Source organism: Notolabrus celidotus, chromosome 1 (assembly GCF_009762535.1).
Source record: "Notolabrus celidotus isolate fNotCel1 chromosome 1, fNotCel1.pri, whole genome shotgun sequence".
Taxonomy (NCBI): domain Eukaryota; kingdom Metazoa; phylum Chordata; class Actinopteri; order Labriformes; family Labridae; genus Notolabrus; species Notolabrus celidotus.
The window spans coordinates 41,838,516-41,859,154 of NC_048272.1; the positions used below are offsets into that span (position 1 = coordinate 41,838,516).

General features: G+C 38.0%; 2 protein-coding genes and 1 long non-coding RNA gene across 3 annotated transcripts in view; 1 reads left to right on the forward strand and 2 right to left on the reverse strand.

Moving 5' to 3' along the window:
* LOC117821670 overlaps positions 1-20,639 on the forward strand; it is a 393,061-nt gene that overhangs the window by 260,552 nt on the left and 111,870 nt on the right. The window lies entirely within an intron of this gene.
* Positions 4,803-10,506, reverse strand: LOC117821532 (G2/M phase-specific E3 ubiquitin-protein ligase-like). The gene is made up of 10 exons (XM_034695895.1): positions 10,424-10,506; positions 10,220-10,277; positions 9,821-9,940; positions 9,345-9,483; positions 9,059-9,154; positions 8,465-8,757; positions 7,862-8,085; positions 7,146-7,346; positions 6,439-6,628; positions 4,803-6,192 (listed from the first exon to the last, which is right to left on the reverse strand). Exons 1-10 carry the CDS (start codon positions 10,448-10,450, stop codon positions 5,885-5,887), a joined length of 1,656 nt encoding a protein of 551 aa, XP_034551786.1. The 5' UTR covers positions 10,451-10,506; the 3' UTR covers positions 4,803-5,884.
* Positions 10,678-11,655, reverse strand: LOC117822531. Its single transcript, XR_004633202.1, has 4 exons — positions 11,493-11,655; positions 11,219-11,284; positions 11,013-11,075; positions 10,678-10,846 (listed from the first exon to the last, which is right to left on the reverse strand). It is a non-coding gene; the product is annotated as an uncharacterized LOC117822531 (long non-coding RNA).

Here is a 20,639-nt window from a genome sequence, read left to right on the forward strand (position 1 = left end):
GACAATAATAACATAAACACGTAAACAATCTTGTGTACAACTAAATCACGTCAACAGCAGTCATTTTCAGCAGTGTTTATTAACTTGCATGGTAAAAACAGATACAGTAAAACAAATCTCAGGGTTTCCCCGAGAAAAGTTGTTGGGCCCGGTGGCAAGCTGGTCAGGGAACACACGTAGGACAAGTTTTTGGGTAACTTTTTGATGTACAAACTGTCATTTGTACGTAGATGCTACATGAAGTCAGTGCTAAAAGCTGACAGGAGATTTGAAAATATGTCTATGTGATGTGAATGTTGTCACACACCTTTTCAGAAGTGTTCTGTTGATTTTCTCTTTGCCAGCTCTGAAAAAAAAAAACATCTTAAAAAACATAGTAGCTTCAATATCATCATCCATGTCTGTACACATTGTATTTTATTTTCAGGTTGTCCCATTTGTTTTAGCCTGCTGGCCAAGACACATGTTGTTAAATAAACACACATTTGTGTGTAAATACTGTATATATATATATATATATATATATATATATGATGTCATCAAAATATAAAGCCTTTTAAATAAATTATCACAATCTTTTGGGGAAACTTTCTGGTTAGACAATTAGGCCACATCAAATAGTCTGTGAAATATTGTTGGAATTTTGAATTGAAATCAGGGCTGTAATGTTCAAATTATTTGCAAATGATAATGTCCGGGGGAAAAACTGAATATGTCCAGTCAAGAGACCTTTCTAAAACACTATCCTCTTCGTCATGGAGAAGGTGTACACTGGCGTATGTATGTATGTTCAAAACACCTGGTGCATTAAGATCACACCTCTCAAGGTCACACACATCTGTGAAAATCCAGGAAAATTAACTTTTCAATGTAAATTGTGTGATTTTAGAGAGATTTGCAGTGACAGAAGGTTTTTGAACCACCTAGGCCATCATTTAAAGAATCGTGAAACTGTGCCTTCAGTATTTAAAGACATTACACTTGCAGACATAGTAATTAGGTCATCAAACATAATCACTATATAAATATTGAAAAAATGTCCATGTAAAGGAATATTTTATAGGTTTTCAAGGTTTACTAATCATGTTTCCCCTATTTTCCCTTTTCAGACTTTGTTACTTTGTGTGGTTGTCTCCCCCAAAGAAGCCCGCCGACTACAGCTTTCTCAAGTTCCTGAATCTGTAGCTCAACTTATCGATGTGATTAAAGAAAGACTTGAGATTCAAGAAGACTTCTCACTCCAGTTTGAGGATCCAGAATTTGGAAATGCACTGTGCAACTTGACAGCAATGTTGGAATTGCCAGCTGAGCGCGCAGTCATTCATATCATGTGGGACTGTGATTCATCTTCCACTGACCGTTCCACTAGTTCGCTCTCCTCAACAGATACCATAAGTGTTCCCTCTGACATGTTCAGCTCTAGCTTTACTGGTTCTATTCAGAGCAATTTGAGGAATCTCAACGAGTGGCCCTCTCCATTTCCTATCCCTGAGTTCTCACATGATGTTGAACTGAAATTGCGTAAGGGCAATGAGACTTATGAGAAGTCTAAGAAGGGCCTTGATGTTACAAGAGACATTAAAAGTGACATATTGGATAAAATTGCACAGGCAATTTTTGATGTCAAAGGTTACCCTGAGAGAGATGAAATCGAATCAGTTGCTTCTTCACTGGTTCTGAAGTATCCGTGCCTAAAGGAACCAGGTAGCATCACAGGCTATGAAGGATAGAAAACAAGTATCCATTACAAGCTTGGAAACTACAGGTCAAAGCTGCGTGAGGCAGGCTGCAATGAGGTAAATGTAAACAGCAAAAAGAAAAGGGGAGATGAAGATGGTGGTCCATTCATCCTGAAAAAAGAACACAACATTGATACAGAACAAGATGGAGCTGACATTTTCCCTAAGACGTATAGAGGTTGTAGAGGGGCAGCCCATGGTGTCAGAGGTCCAGGAGAGAAGGCCTGCACTGTTTACATTTGAGGAGGTAAGACTGTCCTCATTTCTTCACTAATTGTCCTACACCATTGCAGTGTGTGTAATAAGGCATGAGTGATTTATATTGACTGTATTTAAAGAAAAACATGATATACTGTGAAGTGTGGATGATATATTACTGAATTCTACCTTTACCCTTTCATTAAATACTGTCATATTGAGAGAGATGTACAGATACACTGAGACACAGACCGGAGGAGAGAGAGACCTACCTGTCTATGGGGCGCCGTTTGTAAAGTTGTGCACACTGATAATAACAGCAACATTTCTCCACATTTAGCTCCAAAACGTCATGAAAATTCAGAGTGCATTTTTAAAAGTCACTTTTTTATCACTTTTAGAGGAATATTTGTGATTTTCTTCACATTTAATTTTGTTCTGAATAATATAATGAGTTAAAATCACTGTTAAATCTAAATATTAAATATAAATATAAATGTTAAATATAAATATAAATGTTAAATCTAAATCTAAATTTTAAATATAAATCTAAATGTTAAATCTAAATCTAAATGTTCAAAGTTAAATCTAAATGTTCAATGTTAAATCTAAATGTTAAATCTAAATCTAAATGCTAAATCTAAATCTAAATGTTAAATCTAAATCTAAATGTTAAATATAAATCTAAATGTTAAATATAAATCTAAATGTTAAATATAAATCTAAATGCTAAATATAAATCTAAATGTTAAATATAAATCTAAATGTTAAATATAAATCTAAATGTTAAATGTTGCTCCGCGATCCTAAATATTTAGCTCATATGCAAATTCACACTGCCGCCGACCGGAAGTACCAAAATAAAAGCTTCACAAAGCGATACAGATATCGCGGTCATCCATAGTCTGTCAGGAGAGTCAGGACTGACTTGGACTGACTTGGACGGACTGTTGGCCGGACCAGCCACTGTGAAAAATGTCGTCAGAGTTGGCAGAAAATATTGGAAGAGCTGTTTTGGACGCCATTCGGAGTTTCCAAAAGGCACCTTTGGTGGCAGCGACGACCACACAACAACCACATCGTTCGGTAAGTTTCCTTTCGAAGCTATGTGGGATAGACTGTGTTCAGTGTTAGCCTATGGTGTTATCGTGCATATCAAGCTAGCCAAAATGGGTCAGGTCTGTTAGATAACGAACGATGTACCTCATTTTATTTTATATATTTAGTTGGTGATAGGCACATTACCCTGAGGAAAAAGTGTTTTTAATGCAGTTAAAACATAAATGCCCCCCAGAGTTCTGCCAGTACCGCGCCTGGACCAGGACCATCCCGCGTTTCCACCTTGACAGCACAACGCACGGTAGGTTTTCATACTTATAGTTAGATTATTTTAATTCTTATCTGAAAATATATGATTCATTTTCATTTTCACCAGTGTAACATATTTGACACAACATGATAATAACGGCAAATGTCATTTATTTGTATTTTATTACTCCTCAGGGCACCAGTAACTCAACTCAATTGACACCAGGATCAAATTTCCACACACCGAATGATCATTCTGTAAGTATTCATTCAGTCATTACATTTTTCACTTTAAAAAAAAGTCTTGGTAATGCTATCTTTAGATTGCAATTTTCAGAAAAAACATTTCTATATTTAATACCATATGTAATTATCATTTGTTGAAGCATTCAAAACATTTTAACCTGTCATTGATCTGATTAGTGTGACTGGTCTGTGTATATTTTTCCTCTCTAGAAATAAGCTGATTGTCATTTTGCTGTTTTGCAGGATAATTACCAAGGAAGGCATGCTATTTCCAGAGAAGAGCTGGAAAATGTTCTCATTTTGAAAACCACCTTTACTGAAGCTGCTTCTATTCTTGGAGTGTCTAGGCCAACATTTTACAAGTTATTACAAGACTTTAATATCCCAACATCAAAATTTAACAATATCAGTGACCAACAATTGGATCTCAAAGTGTCACAGTTGAAAACTGAACATCCAAATGTTGGAGAGGTGATGCTTATGGGGCATCTGCGCTCCATAAATATTGTGGTTCAGAGACGGCGTGTAAGAGAGTCACTCCAAAGGGTAGACTCAGCTGGTGTCCTGGACAGGAGAAGAACAGCAATAGCTCGGCGAGTTTATACTGTGCCGCATCCAAATTTCATTTGGCATGTCGATGGAAACCATAAACTGATCAGGTGGAAATTTGTTGTTCATGGGGCAATGGACGGCTACAGTCGAATGTTGATGTTTCTTCATTGTTCTAACAATAATCGAGCAGAGACCGTGAACGCCCTCTTTACTGCAGCCATTGGACTGTTTGGCAGACCCCTACACATCAGAACTGATCACGGAGGAGAGAATGTTAGGATTTGGGAGGACATGCGAGCAAGCAGGGGTGAGGGCTCTGTCTTACTTGGGAGTTCTGTACACAACCAAAGGATTGAGCGTTTCAACAGAGACCTGAACAAAAACTGCAGCCATGTTTATGCACCCATTTTTTATGAAATGGAATCCCAAGGTATCCTGGACTTAGAAAATCCAACAGACCTCTTTTGTCTTCATTACATCTTTCTACCCAGAATCAACCGCACTTTAGAGGAATTCAGAGCTGCGTACAACCATCACTCAATTTCATCTGAAGGAAATAGAACTCCAGTTCAGCTTTTTGCACTGGACAATCATTTGCTTCATCTTCACAGCTTGGAACTCCAGGCAGCAGAGGTTGTTGCTTCTTCCTCACTAAGCTCCCAAGCTGTGTTTCTCCCATTAAATAACAGAGATTTTCAAGAACTTTATGCTACCATTAACCCCCTGGAAAATGACAGCAATAAGGGCAAAACATTGTTTCAGAGAACACAGCAGTTTATTTTTGATAAACTTGTAACTTAGTGACCTGACAGGTAACAGTGACCAAGGGAATCCATCTATCCCTGGAGGTGTAAGTGAAGTATGCATATACATATAAAAATAAACAAAATGAATACTCTCAAAAACATTCTAAAATGCTGTGAACATACGTTTTCTTGTAATACTGCCAAGGTTGAAATGTGTCCTTTTTCTGGAAGTGAATGCATCTACTGTATAGATGTTTGAAAACTACAAGACTTCACATAGTTACTGTAGAGTTATACAAGGCTATAAGTATACCATGGTAAGTACCACATAGTTTTGAGATAAAATGAGTTTAAATATTCCTTTGGGCTCTAGCATCCTCTGAAATTACACAGGTTAAGTGATGTATAAACAGACTGTGTATCACTACAACTGTATGAAATTACTTCAAAATGTATGTATGACATTACTTTGGTCTGAATTTCTGCTTGAACAATATAACAACTTGCTGTGTGATATCTTAATGTAAGAAACTTACAACTAATTCTGTGCAATTCTGATATTAAACCTGTATCTGAGAAAAGAGAATTCAAATAAATGTTGTCAGTGCCTCTTCTTCTATTTGTACATCTGTAGATCATATTACATTTTAGTTTGTACAAGGGCAGCTACTGTAATAAAACCATAACTTCAGCCTCTTATACTCAGAGTTATAAAATGTTGGAAAGTAAAAGATTTTAAATAATAATACAGAAGGCATAAACTCTTCCTTTATATTCCTGTTTACTCCATTTTCCTATGAAGCATTAACATAGAAGGGCTATTGAAATATAACAACCACAGTAATAAGTAGTAATGCTTAAGGAACACAAATGCAGTCATGTTAAACTTTCATTTTGAACCTATGGAGTCCCATAAAGCACATGTGATTCATTAAACTTTACACATGAAAACACACAACACAAAAAAATGAATTAACATCTGAACATCAGAGAAAAAAACGTAGCTGGTGCTTCAAACATATCAGGCCTGACCTACATTTGTTAATGCTTTTCTGTGCATGACAAATCTAAGAGACTAGTTTTCATTTCATTTCTTCAGATGGTGCTGAATAAAGACCCATTCATCAGTGCTACCAGGAAGCAGTTGTGAAATTCATCATCATCAGCCATTAATTTTGTGTTCACAAAAAGCTGAAGCTCATTAGCACATGTATGTGCAATAGGGAAATTTTTGCTTTCATCGTGAATAAATGTAACTTTAGGGGTTGGATGAAAACCGATGGCAGGGACCTTGCTGCTTCCTGTAGCAAATGCCAGGATGTGACCGGGGCTCAAAGCCTTCAGGAACGCCTCCTCGTCCTTGGTTAGAGTTCTGTCTCCAAATGCATCTTGCAGTTCTTTATCTAAAAGCAAAGTAAAAGTAATGTTGACTTAGAGACTGAAAGACAACCTGGATCTCAGGATGACTATGTCAGTGACTGAAAGATTATTGTTTTAATAGTTTGGTGAGAAAGAAGCTATATTCTTTGCTAGAACTTGAAAAGATGGTATTCTTTAGCATTGTTATTTTTTGAGGGGTTGTAAGCAATCATTTAACAGTCTTCCTGTGTTGGGATATATTAATGTAAGACAAGTGCAATTCTACTTACTTTCCACACACTGTAGAAATTCCCGAAATTTTACCACCGTCATCTCCTCCTTAGCTCTCCTGTTACTCCCCAAAACAGAGTAGCTTGGCTTGAGGACACCAGCAATGAAGTTGGCTCCCAGCTCTTGGCCTTCCTCTGGTTTGTCAAGCAGTACACGCAAGCAGGGGTTCTCTCTCAAGAGGGACAATACCTGGAGGGAGATTCAACAGCATTTGAGACTGCTAATGAAGAGTATTTGTGGTTAAATATTGATTTATTTTCTTTCTTTTTTTTAATCACAAACCATTTCTCTTAAACATTTTATTTTTATTACTACGCAAATGTTTTATTGCTACAATTATTTGTGCAAATGGGAGAAACAATAGAAAAAAACCCCAGAATGCTTATGTTTTCCCGAGTATGAAAGTAAATAAAACACCTCAGATAGAATTTGGACCTACATACAAGACACATTAGTCTCCAGCATAATCACTAACACTGTAAAATAAAAACTTTAATTACCCATATGTATTTACTTTATCTGTGATGGTCTCTAATTATGTGGTTAAATAATAAATGTATCTTCAAATTAGTTTCTTTTTTTTTGGAGGGGGTTTATCTCTGTCAAACTGAGTTCCACAGACTTTGCAAAGAGTACTGAAGGTGTTCTAAAGGCTCATTGAGGCTTCATACTAACACCATACAGAACAACAATAACAACAGCTCACCCCATAGTAAGACAAGCCATCAGTGAGTTGATCAAGACAGCTCTGCCGTTGCAGAATGGCATGGTACAGAGCTGCATTTTTCACAAACGCATCTCTGTTGGACATGGTGACAGTTAGTGGGAGACCTTCGACTTGAAATCGCCATGAGTCACAGCAGCTGACGGCTTCCTCCAAATCCTCCTGCGTGGCTGCATGTTTAACCTAAAAATTATAAACCAAGAATTAAAAATGTCTGCACATGTACTGTATTTAATAAACATATAGTGTAAGTTGTGCATTCTATCTTACAATCCTTTTAAAATACCCTTTCTAAAACTTTTTTTGTGATTCAACTTTTAGTATGTAAAACAAAATAAATTTGACTGAATTCCACAAATACAAAAAAAATCTAAAAAAATGTAACAAATCAAATTCAGTTTCTATTGCTGTACTCCGATTGATACTTTTTGAACTAAAAAAAATTCTTTACATAGGGGAAAAATAATACCTCACTTAATTGTTTTCTATGAGCATATGTTTTGCTAACTTGCTAAGAAGCAATGGCATTTAATAAACACTTAATAACAGTTAAGCCATGCTCTGTATTTCTTCGTCTCACCAATTCAAGATGGATACAACCTAAAGTCAGCCATCCTATAATAACAATCATGAGCTTACATGCTGTACAACATTTACAGTATTACTAAAATAGCCTACAGTTCACAATTACACATCACCTTTTTGAGGTTCTCCCTTAACCCAGGGTCACCTATATTGTCAAGTGTGACGTGTACTTGGAGGACGTCACCCGACACGATGTAGTCCACAACATGTGGGGACAGAAACGCTGGTGGTTCACCTCCTTGTACAATTATCGTTGACATCATTCTGCCAATGGTTCGGTACACTCCTTGTTGCAAGTGGAGAATGTTCAATCTTGGGGCACATCCATTTGGGGTGCCTGAAAGATCAGAATCAGAATCAGAAATACTTTATTTATCTTGGGGGGAAATTCAGTCATTATAGTTGCCCCTATCCACAATAAGTAAGAGTATCAAATAATATTAATAGAAGAAAGTAATTAATAAGATATAAATACAAATACAATGAAATTAATGATAATAAAAGTATGTAAAGAAGACAAAATAAGCTATGTATAAAATAAAAGATGATTTGAGTCAACATCAACATGTTTTGTAAGGAAGGTGTAAACTGGCATTCCAACCCAATATTTGTGACCATGTAACCTTTAGTAGGAGACATAATAGGAGCCATACAATGGAAAATACATTAGAAATCAGAAAACTCTGCGATTCTGGACTACAAAATCATTTTAAAACCTTCAAAAGCTCCGCTGTCTTGGAAGATAGCCTTCACCAGTAAACGGAAAAACTCTCGTCTGGGTCCACCAAAGTCAGCAGCATCTTCCTCAGCATCTTGCTCATCACTGGCAAATTTGACATAGAGCATGTCATGGCTTTCCACAAAACTTGGTCTTTTAAACGGACGCAAAGCTGTGATCCACACATTTGCGCGACTGATATGGACTTGTCTTGTTCCTGCTGATACAACTCTCTCACTATGAGCTTTCAGAAGGCCTGCAATCTCTTCTCTGCTGAGCATCTCAGAGGACCTATATATGAAAAAGACACAATAAGAAAGACAAACACACTTCTGGACATATTTTACATGTGCATTGCAAACATGAATGCATAATTATCTTAAGTGCACAGTGTTACATCATAAAAAAGTCAATGTTGGTAAAATTACTGATAAAATACAGTTATCAATCTTTGAAATGTACATGATGAAACTTGATAATTTGATGCACATCTGTTTTGACAATTATCTCCAAAAATATTTCACTTGGCGTACAATGTTCACACTAATGAATATTAGTATATGCAGTAATAAAAAAAAACCTGTAATCTTACCTAACAACATGAACAGAACTAGGCATGTCCGACTCTTCCAGGAGACTACGCTGAATTGCCTCTTCAAGAGCATCATCTTCCTCTAGATAAACAGGGCTGAAAAAAATGAAGACAGGGACAACAGAAAATGAATCAGGCAAAAAGCGAAAATACAGTATAAACCTCAAAGAATCAGAGATATAAAAATGACTGAAGATTTTAATTCACTGTTGACTCAATGACTCATAACATCAATGACCAAACGTATGCATTGTAGTGTTTCTATGAACCTCTAACAATATCTTACACAAATTCTGCCAAGTTATAAGGAAACAACTGCCCCAAGTCTTCTGCCTGTCCCTCGTTTTCACTCTCTAGAGTGCTTCCCCCTGTCTCCTGATGTCTGGCCTCACTTTCCATTGGTGAAGAAGACACTGGATCATGCACTGCATAAAGAAAATATCATCAGGAAAAATGTTTTGACATAACACATACTTTGTTAAATGTGTCCTAAATTAGCCCTAATCCCATCTTTGAGTATGCTTCTTTAAGAATTCTCAAGAGGATTTTCTTAAAGGATTTAGGTAAAAAAAAAAAAAGCTATTCGGAAAGTACTACCTCTCATTCGTTTTCAGTGGTAAAATTCTCTTTACCTTGCTAAACAAGAAAAAGCTGCAAAATGCTAAGAACAAGATAGCCAAGAACAAAACTGATATCTCAATAACACTTCTGAATAAACATACAACCTGTAAAAACACAAATTAGATAAAGGTTTTGACCTACTTCTGTCTTGGTGCAATGACATTTCTTCCTGTCTGCCATTATCACTCCCATCATCACTGAGGTCTTCTGGGTCCTGATAGTGGAGCTCACTTTCCCTTGGGGACAGTGGCGCTGTACGCACTAAAATATATGAGCAGAAGAAGGATATATATATATGTATACACCAATATCAACAAATTAAGGCATATAATTTAATTTAATATTCATACTTAATATATTTATGTATTTTTTCTGACACGTTTATATCATGATAGTTGAGAAAACTTTCCTTTTCACAATGGCAACAATGTCATTTTGGACTCCGAAACATCAGGGACAATTATCTACCCATCAAGAAAACAAATTAGATTCTAATTACAATGTCGACCAACAGGAAAAATCAACATTCATCAAACACACCTTTTCTCCTCTGCCTGGCTGGACTTTCAAAGTCACTATCCGACAGCTCTTCAGGTTCCTGTGGGGGGGGGGGGGATTGGACGACACAGAGATACTTATTGTATATATTTCTATCCGCCTCTATCAATGTTGCAGGACAGAGGAATTGAGAGTTGTACAGAGTTTAACATTGACATCTGCTGAACATTGTAAGACATGTTTTACCTGGGCAGGTTTGTGGATTCTTGCCATTATGTACAGACAGGTGCTGGAGGAAATCGAGCCAACTTCTTTCCCCCCCCATGAAAAATTGCTTGACACATTTGGTTTCGTTAACCTTTTAGATCCCCGGATTGTACTCAAATATTCAAATGGAAAAGGCTGGCCCACGGGTAATGCAAATGTCTTTTTAAATATGGCAGTTATTTCCTCTTGAAGTTCTGTTTCACACCAGTCAGATGTAAAGGAGATCTTTCCTATGAGGCCATCTCGTGCCAATTTAGTTCTGGAGTCCCGTCTTGGTATACAGAACATTGATTGAGGAGAAAAAGGCAAGCACACAATATCTTTGGTGTAATGTTTGCAGGCCTTGCTTTTTCTAACAAAACGTGGGCATGCAGCTTGTCTAGGAAATGATGGAAGGGGAACCTATAATAAGGAAAAATATAAACCCAAACAGAGACATACATTACCAGACGTCCATAGCAAGTGCTGGTTTGGAAACAAATGTATTTTTAAAAAATATCTTGTAAATACTCTCTTTAGATTGCCGATGTTTTAAAGTGAAAAATGTAATGACTGAATGAATACTTACAGAATGATCATTCAGTGTGTGGAAATTTGATCCTGGTGTCAATTGAGTTGAGTTACTGGTGCCCTGAGGAGTAATAAAATACAAATAAATGACATTTGCCGTTATTATCATGTTGTGTCAAATATGTTACACTGGTGAAAATGAAAATGAATCATATATTTTCAGATAAGAATTAAAATAATCTAACTATAAGTATGAAAACCTACCGTGCGTTGTGCTGTCAAGGTGGAAACGCGGGATGGTCCTGGTCCAGGCGCGGTACTGGCAGAACTCTGGGGGGCATTTATGTTTTAACTGCATTAAAAACACTTTTTCCTCAGGGTAATGTGCCTATCACCAACTAAATATATAAAATAAAATGAGGTACATCGTTCGTTATCTAACAGACTTGACCCATTTTGGCTAGCTTGATATGCACGATAACACCATAGGCTAAAACTGAACACAGTCTATCCCACATAGCTTCGAAAGGAAACTTACCGAACGATGTGGTTGTTGTGTGGTCGTCGCTGCCACCAAAGGTGCATTTTGGAAACTCCGAATGGCGTCCAAAACAGCTCTTCCAATATTTTCTGCCAACTCTGACGACATTTTTCACAGTGGCTGGTCCGGCCAACAGTCCGTCCAAGTCAGTCCAAGTCAGTTCTGACTCTCCTGACAGACTATGGATGACCGCGATATCTGTATCGCTTTGTGAAGCTTTTATTTTGGTACTTCCGGTCGGCGGCAGTGTGAATTTGCATATGAGCTAAATATTTAGGATCGCGGAGCAACATTTAACATTTAAATTTATATTTAACATTTAGATTTATATTTAACATTTAGATTTATATTTAGCATTTAGATTTATATTTAACATTTAGATTTAGATTTAACATTTAGATTTAGATTTAACATTTAGATTTAGATTTAGCATTTAGATTTAGATTTAACATTTAGATTTAACATTGAACATTTAGATTTAACTTTGAACATTTAGATTTAGATTTAACATTTAGATTTATATTTAAAATTTAGATTTATATTTAACATTTAGATTTATATTTAACATTTAGATTTAGATTTAATATTTAGATTTAACAGTGATTTTAACTCATTATATTATTCAGAAAGAAATTAAATGTGAAGAAAATCACAAATATTCCTCTAAATGTGATAAAAAAGTGACTTTTAAAAATGCACTCTGAATTTTCATGACGTTTTGGAGCTAAATGTGGAGAAATGTTGCTGTTATTATCAGTGTGCACAACTTTACAAACGGCGCCCCATAAAAGCAGGTTGAGCTAATGCTAGTGTGGAGACTCACCAGCTGCATGAATTAAGATGAAAGCAGGTTTAGCTAATGCTAGTGTAGAGGCTAGCTAGCTGCATGAACTAACATTAAAGCAGGTTTAGCTAATGCTAGTGTGGAGGCTAGCTAGCTGCATGAACTAAGATGAAAGCAGGTTTAGCTAATGCTAGTGTGGAGACTCATCAGCTGCTATAACTAACATGAAAGCAGGTTTAGCTAATGCTAGTGTGGAGACTCACCAGCTGCTTTAACTAACATTAAAGCAGGTTTAGCTAATGCTAGTGTGTAGACTCACCAGCTGCTTTAACTAACATTAAAGCAGGTTTAGCTAATGTTAGTGTGGAGACTCACCAGCTGCTTTAACTAACATTAAAGCAGGTTTAGCGAATGCTAGTGTGGAGACTCACCAGCTGCTTTAACTAACATGAAAGCAGGTTTAGCTAATGCTAGTGTGGAGATTCACCAGCTGCTATAACTAACATTAAAGCAGGTTTAGCTAATGCTAGTGTGGAGACTCACCAGCTGCTTTAACTAACATTAAAGCAGGTTTAGCTAATGCTAGTGTGGAGACTCACCAGCTGCTTTAACTAACATTAAAGCAGGTTTAGCTAATGCTAGTGTGGAGACTCACCAGCTGCTTTAACTAACATTAAAGCAGGTTTAGCTAATGCTAGTGTGGAGACTCACCAGCTGCTATAACTAACATTAAAGCAGGTTTAGCTAATGCTAGTGTGGAGACTCACCAGCTGCTTTAACTAACATGAAAGCAGGTTTAGCTAATGCTAGTGTGGAGACTCACCAGCTGCTATAACTAACATTAAAACAGGTTTAGCTAATGCTAGTGTGGAGACTCACCGGCTGCTATAACTAACACTAAAGCAGGTTTAGCTAATGCTAGTGTGGAGACTCACCAGCTGCTATAACTAACATTAAAGCAGGTTTAGCTAATGCTAGTGTGGAGACTCACCAGCTGCTATAACTAACATGAAAGCAGGTGTAGCTAATGCTAGTGTGGAGACTCACCAGCTGCTATAACTAACATGAAAGCAGGTTTAGCTAATGCTAGTGTAGAGGCTAGCTAGCTGCATGAACTAACATGAAAGCAGGTTTAGCGAATGCTAGTGTGGAGGCTAGCTAGCTGCATGAACTAAGATGAAAGCAGGTTTAGCTAATGCTAGTGTGGAGACTCACCAGCTGCTATAACTAACATGAAAGCAGGTTTAGCTAATGCTAGTGTGGAGACTCACCAGCTGCTTTAACTAACATTAAAGCAGGTTTAGCTAATGCTAGTGAGGAGACTCACCAGCTGCTATAACTGACATGAAAGCAGGTTTAGCTAATGCTAGTGTGGAGACTCACCAGCTGCTATAACTAACATTAAAGCAGGTTTAGCTAATGCTAGTGTGGAGACTCACCAGCTGCTTTAACTAACATTAAAGCAGGTTTAGCTAATGCTAGTGTGGAGACTCACCAGCTGCTTTAACTAAGATGAAAGCAGGTTTAGCTAATGCTAGTGTGGAGACTCACCGGCTGCTTTAACTAACATGAAAGCAGGTTTAGCTAATGCTAGTGTGGAGATTCACCAGCTGCTATAACTAACATGAAAGCAGGTTTAGCTAATGCTAGTGTGGAGATTCACCAGCTGCTATAACTAACATGAAAGCAGGTTTAGCTAATGCTAGTGTGGAGACTCACCGGCTGCTTTAACTAACATTAAAGCAGGTTTAGCTAATGCTAGTGTGGAGACTCACCAGCTGCTTTAACTAACATGAAAGCAGGTTTAGCTAATGCTAGTGTGGAGACTCACCAGCTGCTATAACTAACATGAAAGCAGGTTTAGCTAATGCTAGTGTGGAGACTCACCAGCTGCTATAACTAACATTAAAGCAGGTTTAGCTAATGCTAGTGTGGAGGCTAGCTAGCTGTTACGTGCCGTAGTGCTGTGGGTTGTTTTTCTGAGTGTGGTCTCCCTGCTGTGTGCTCTTCAGGTCTTTATTATTGCTAATACTGATATTAATAGCATCTCAGCTGTTCTCTGTCTGCTACTGAACTAAGCACCAAGACCAGCTTGGTAGTATTTGTATCAAAAGTAGGCTAACTGTAGTAATCGAAGGTGTGGAGCCTAGCAAGCTGCATAACATTTGCATAAATGTAACCGGTAACCCTGTTACATAAACAATAAGATTTATAGAAAATAATGATATATAACCTTTATTTAACCAGGAAATGCTCATTGAGATTAAAAATCTATTTTCCAAGAGAGTCCTGGCCAAGATAGGCAGCAGCACAGTTACAGAGTTACAAATAGACAATAGACATAAATACAGATAGCAGACGCATACAACAGCTACACAACAGGTACCTCCAGACAAACAGCCTGAGTGACATTTAAACAAAACATCTACAGACAGATGCTTCAGCCTCAAAGTCGTTTAAGGACCGCTTCAAAGCATTCAAAGATATCATGTCAGACAGTTTTAGATCCTTTTGTATGCTTTTGGCATTCCAGGTCGAGGGAGCAGCAAACCTGAAGGCCTTTTTCCCAAGTTCAGTCCTGACCCTCGGAACAGATCGTAATAAAAGATCCTGAGATCAAAGATTAGGACTTCCTGAGTTCTTTTGTGCAATATATGTGAGGAGGTAAGAAGGAAGTAGTCCTCGGATGCATTTATAAATAAGAAGATGCCAATGTTTTTTCCTGCGTGACGACAAAAGCAGTTTGTAACTGTGTCAGGGCCTGATCTGGGGTGGGTGCAGAGCAATACATTACAGTGTCATCGGCATAAAAGTGGAAATTTGCATTAAAAACAGTATGATGTATCGTGTTGATATAAATAATGAATACATGAACATGAACACATTGTGACCTGTCATGGAGGTAGTTATCAAACCAGCCGACTGAATGATCAGACAATCCTATAAGGCACAGTCGTTGTTTCAGTAACTTGTGGTCAACTGTATCAAAGGCCTTAGACAGGTCAATAAAAATAATGCTTATTATCTAAAATGTCGCTAAAATCATTAAAAACTTTAAGAGATGCTGTAACTGTGCTGTGTTTTCTCCTGAAACCTGATTGAGATGCTGCTAAAATGTTGTTATTGTCTAAAAATTCCTTCAATTGATCACTGATAAAAGTTTCAAGGGCTTTGGCCAGGACAGATAATTTGGAAATGGGCCTATAATTATTTAAAATAGTGGCGTCACCCCCTTTTAGAAGGGGGGAAACAAAGGCAGAGTTCCAGACTAAGGGAATGACATTTGTTGCTAGGGAGAGGTTGAAAATGTGCGTCAAGGGCGGGCAATGAAGTCAGCTGCTAATTTTAAAAAGTAGGGTTTCAATTTGTCTTGACCAGCAGATTTTGTTGTGTACAACTACCTGAGGGCTTTATCTACCTGAGAAGTTAAAATGTCATCAAAGCTAAAAGGTTGATTCGGTAATGCCTGATTAACAGGATCCACAGAGGGAGTACTGCTACAGGAAGAGTGTAGGGATTCAAATAAAAAAACAGAGGAACAAAATGTCTGTGGAAACAGTCAAGCATTTCAGTCTTCTCAGTAATTTTCTTTTCATCCTTCACAATGCATGGAGGAAGCTCAACATAATTGATTTTTCCAGATAATGATTTAATTGTACTCCAGAATTTTTTGGGATTGTTCAGATTATTTGCGATATTAGAAAGAAAGTAATAATCAGTTTTAGCTTTTCTAATTGCCACTGTACATGCATTACGCAAACGATGATGGCATTGATATAGAAATGACAATATAACCTCTGTAAAAAAAACCAACTCTAAATCTGTGCTAATTCAATGTTTTTATTTACATTTTTATTTATTTATGTTGATCCCTTGAATATTTTGAATTTTGTATTTTTTTGTTTTATATTTTAATTCACATCTGTATTTATTCATATAGTAATTTATTGTAATATATCAATATAATATTAAATTACTTTTCTCAATTAAAAAATGACTTTTAGCAGCACTGTCCTTCCCCCCAGCCTCAGTCAACTGACAGATTACACAAAACCTAACTTTTGAAGTCCCCACCTGGACCATGCCCCTCCCCCACCTGGACCTGCTGTATCTGAAATCCAGCGCTCCCTTTTTTGATTCCCACTCAGCCTGTGTCATCATTTAAGGGCAAAATAATATCTAATCTATTCATCAAAAGGGCTTGTAAATAGAATATATGTTTCTTTATTTGTGAATATCAAATTTAACATCCATTTGTAAAGATTCCCGGCCTGTCGGTGTGTCGTTGTGGTGTGTGCGGAGTTCTCCCGGTCGGTGCGTTGTCGTAAATCCAGCGCTCTCTCTATCTCACGAGCATGAGCTCTGGTCACAGGTCACAGCCATGAGTTCCGGTCACAGGTCACAGCCATGAGCTCCCTTGGCCATCTCACATCACTACTGCGTCGCATGCGGACCCGTCAACGACGTTGGAGGATATGGTAAGTCATTGTTATAAGTTCTTGTTAATAATTCAATTCAGTACTTTTTTAGCTGTTAACTTCGTACTGTTAGTACTGCAGCATGAAAAGAGAAGCTCACGTTTTGTTGCAACGTCATTAGCTAGTGTTAGTTTACACATGGCAGCTAGCAAGCCTGCATGTTCCAATGTCAAGTCATTAAACCAAGTCTGAAGCCATGCTAATATTACTCCAAATCACAATTAACTAATGTTACCATGTGCACATAACTTAAGGGTGGTTTGCATAGCTTTGGCACCGGTTAAAACCGCCACTTGAACCGCCACTGCGGCCATGGTGCCCCGCTCCACCCTCCCCCGCCGCCCGCTTCCCCGCCGCCCGCTCCCTGCACCCTGCACCCCGCTCCCCCCTCCCTGCACCCCGCTCCCTGCCTTTTTTAAATTTCTTCCCGTAGAGATGTGCCGATTGCAGTTATATTCGCCGGCACCGTGGTTACTAAACAGCCTACTTCAGTGTAAAAGGTTATGTCACCATATCATCACGCTTATTAATGATATTTAGTCTATTAAAAACGTGCAGCGATCCCCGAAGCACAGTGCGCACCCATTAAGAGAGACGTGTGCCTTTACACACCAGGAACAGCAGCGTGAGTCACTAAAAAATATGTAAACGACATAACGTTACACTGTATATGTCTGTCTCACACATATACTTATAGTTGTTAGTATAAGTCACCATATATACTGTATAACTCATCAGACTGCATCCATTTTTTAAGTCTTAATCAATAACACCCTAACCCTTTTCTTATGATATGAATTATGTTACAAATAAATCATTATTTTGATAAAGATTGTTTTTATTTTTGTTAGAAGTGTTACTGTTAAGACATAATACTTTAAGAAATGGATCTGTCTATTTAAGTCGATTCAATGACTGTGTCATGAGTTCAAATGTCAGTTTTTCCTTGTGTTTCATGTGTTGGTTCCTCCCTGTGTTTATTCTGCATTGGTTATTCTTTGTGTCCCTTGAGTGTTTAGTGATCCATGTCTCTTTTTGGACTTTCTGGTGTTTCTTAGTCTTGTCTTGTGTACTCTGTTTTGTAGTTCTGAATCCCCTTTGTTTCCAGGTCAGTTACTTTCTGCCCTTGTGTGTTTCCCTCCTTTTGATTACCCTGATTTGTGTCACCTGTGTCCTGTGCTGCATACCTGTGTTAATTACTCTGTGTATTTAGTTCCTCAGTTTTCCCTGTCCCTTGTTGGATCATTGTTTGTCTTTCTGGAGTTCACTTTGTATGTTCTGCTTGGGTTCTTTGTGTTCCCTGTGTTATTTTGGACCTTTTGGATTTCAGTTCTGTAGATATTTCAGTAGTTGGCTTCATAGTTGTCATATCCTTGTCATGTCAGTCAGTGTAGGTTAGTGGTAAGTGGTAGTAAGCTGTGAATTCACTATGAAGCAGAGTTATGTTACTGTGATAGTGAAAGTTTTTAGACTGCAGTGAATACAGGTGCCATAATAGTGTCTTTTCTCTGCTCTGTCCTATCTGTGTTTTGAAGTTGTCCTATGTAATAAAGCATAAATACCACCACCAACAAAAAAATATTTGACTGCACAATGAAGAATGTTTTTAAACTTAGATTTCTTTGCTTTGCAGGCTCCAAGTCGTCACATTCGTCGCCTCCAGAAACTTAAAGCACATCATGATGCGTGTGAGAAACACTACGAGAAGACTAACACAAAGGAGATAAACGAGCAGAGGGAGAGCACCTTGGTTTTACATGGTAGTCTGGATACAACGGTTAGTTGAACTACACCTTTTTCTAATGTACGTTAGAGTGACAGGAGACGGAACTGTTTCTATGTGCTTCTGCCTGCGCCTAATCACTCACCAAGTTCATCAGTAGGAAATATGGCTTCAGTTGCAGAAAAAAAAATTCTGCACAATTTTGTCGAAGTCACCTGTGTGGTATCTTTCAGCATTGCAAAGTCCCAAAACACTTGATCACACTGAAGGAGAGGGGCTTGTGATGCCTGGAGATTGCAGGGCACTTCCTTTCAGCAGTTTGTTAAGCCTTAGTTATGAGATGCAGCACAGGGCATGGATGGCCAGGGGGCTCAGTATAGTGTGTGCATACATGCACTACATGGTGAGCCACAGAGGCCCCTGAGAAAAAGGTTTTAATAGGCTGACTGATGTTTTGTAGGACCCTGAAGTCTGCTTCTCTTTTTGCAGTTCAGTGGGAATTTAAGACAAACTTGCATGAAAGCATTATTTATCCTTTAATTCTGAGTGGACTTCAGAGATTTTCACTGTTAAAAAATATTTTCTTATTATTTTTCAGAAAGTGCACAAGTGCTCCAGTGACAGTGAAATTACTAAAATTGACTTCGACACAAGTGTACCTCAGAAGAACCGACAGTGTAGTTGTAAGTTTATTTGCATCAACTTCACAAGCTAATATAATAAGTGCAGTCTCTTAACAGTGACAGAGTGGTGGCAGACTTGGTGTGCTGAATGTGCATCTGCAGGTCCGTACTGGTGTATGAAATGTAAAACTAGATTTGACAAAATACTTACTGTAACGCTTAGCTTTTTTTTTTTTTAGCTAAACAAGCAGATGATTGGATACACAACAGATGACTCTCTATCCATTTCTGAGTTCAGTGGAGACGAGTATGTTCCTGAAACCTCTGAAGACACAGAAAGCGACACTTCAGCAGATGACAGGACAGCAGAAGATGTCAAACAGCACAAGGGTAAGAAGAGAAAGGTACAGAAGACAACTTTACCTCACTTTCAGGAAGGAGAAGTCCAACCACACAAGAGACAACACAAGGCACCTTCTAGATCCGTCGCTGCAAATGACATTGTAGAATCATCTTCAACTGATGATTCTGATGTGAAGGTCATGACGATCAAAAATGGCGGCAGAATGTACAATAAAAGGTTTCACTGTGTGTTTTGCTCTAAGCCTTTCAGCAAAATGGCACGCCATTTAGAAGCAAAACACCAAGATAAACCACAAGTGGCAAGAGCAGTTGCTTTTCCAAAGGGGTCTAAAGAGCGAAGATTACAGTTGACTTTATTGAGAAATAAAGGAAACCGTGCCCATAATAATCAGGTCCTTAAAGAGGGAAAAGGAATGGTGATACCCTGTCAACAATCTAGTAATCCTGGTAAACCCAGTGATTACATGCACTGTGTTAACTGTGAGGCTTACCTCAAACGGAAACTACTGTGGAAGCACATGAAGAGATGCCACCTGACTAAGAAAATCAAAGGTTTGAAGCCAGGAAAAAACAGAGTCCAAGCCCTTTGTGCATATGCTCAACCAGTTCCAGACAATGTGAATGCACGGTTCTGGAAAATGGTGCTCGACATGCGCGAAGATGAGATTACAAATGTTGTTCGCAAAGAGAAAAGCATACTGAATTTTGGGGAACACCTCTTCAATAATACATCAGACAAAAGCTGCACGAGACAGGGCGACTAGTTCTGCAAGGCAAAAAGACGGCACGTTAAAGACAATGTCAGATTTCTTCGTGCCGGCTAATTTCCCTCTTGTGATAGAGGCAGTTAAGAATGTGGCTGGCCTGAATGAGGAGACGAACACATATAAAACACCATCTTTAGCATTAAAGTTGGGTCACAACATCAAAAAAATAGCTAAGATTATAGAATGTGAAGCAATGATTTCTGGTGATGAGGATGCCATTCACAATGAGCAGGTGTTTAATGGGGCTATGAGGACTTTCTAAGTGATTTTGAAATAGTCTTTTTATATATGTTCCTGGTCCTAATCCACGTTATAAAATGAGATTATCAGCTCAAAAAAAGGTCATTTCTAAATGCTATTTCTCAGAACAGTCAGAAAGCCCTGTCCGACTGTACCATTTCCCTGT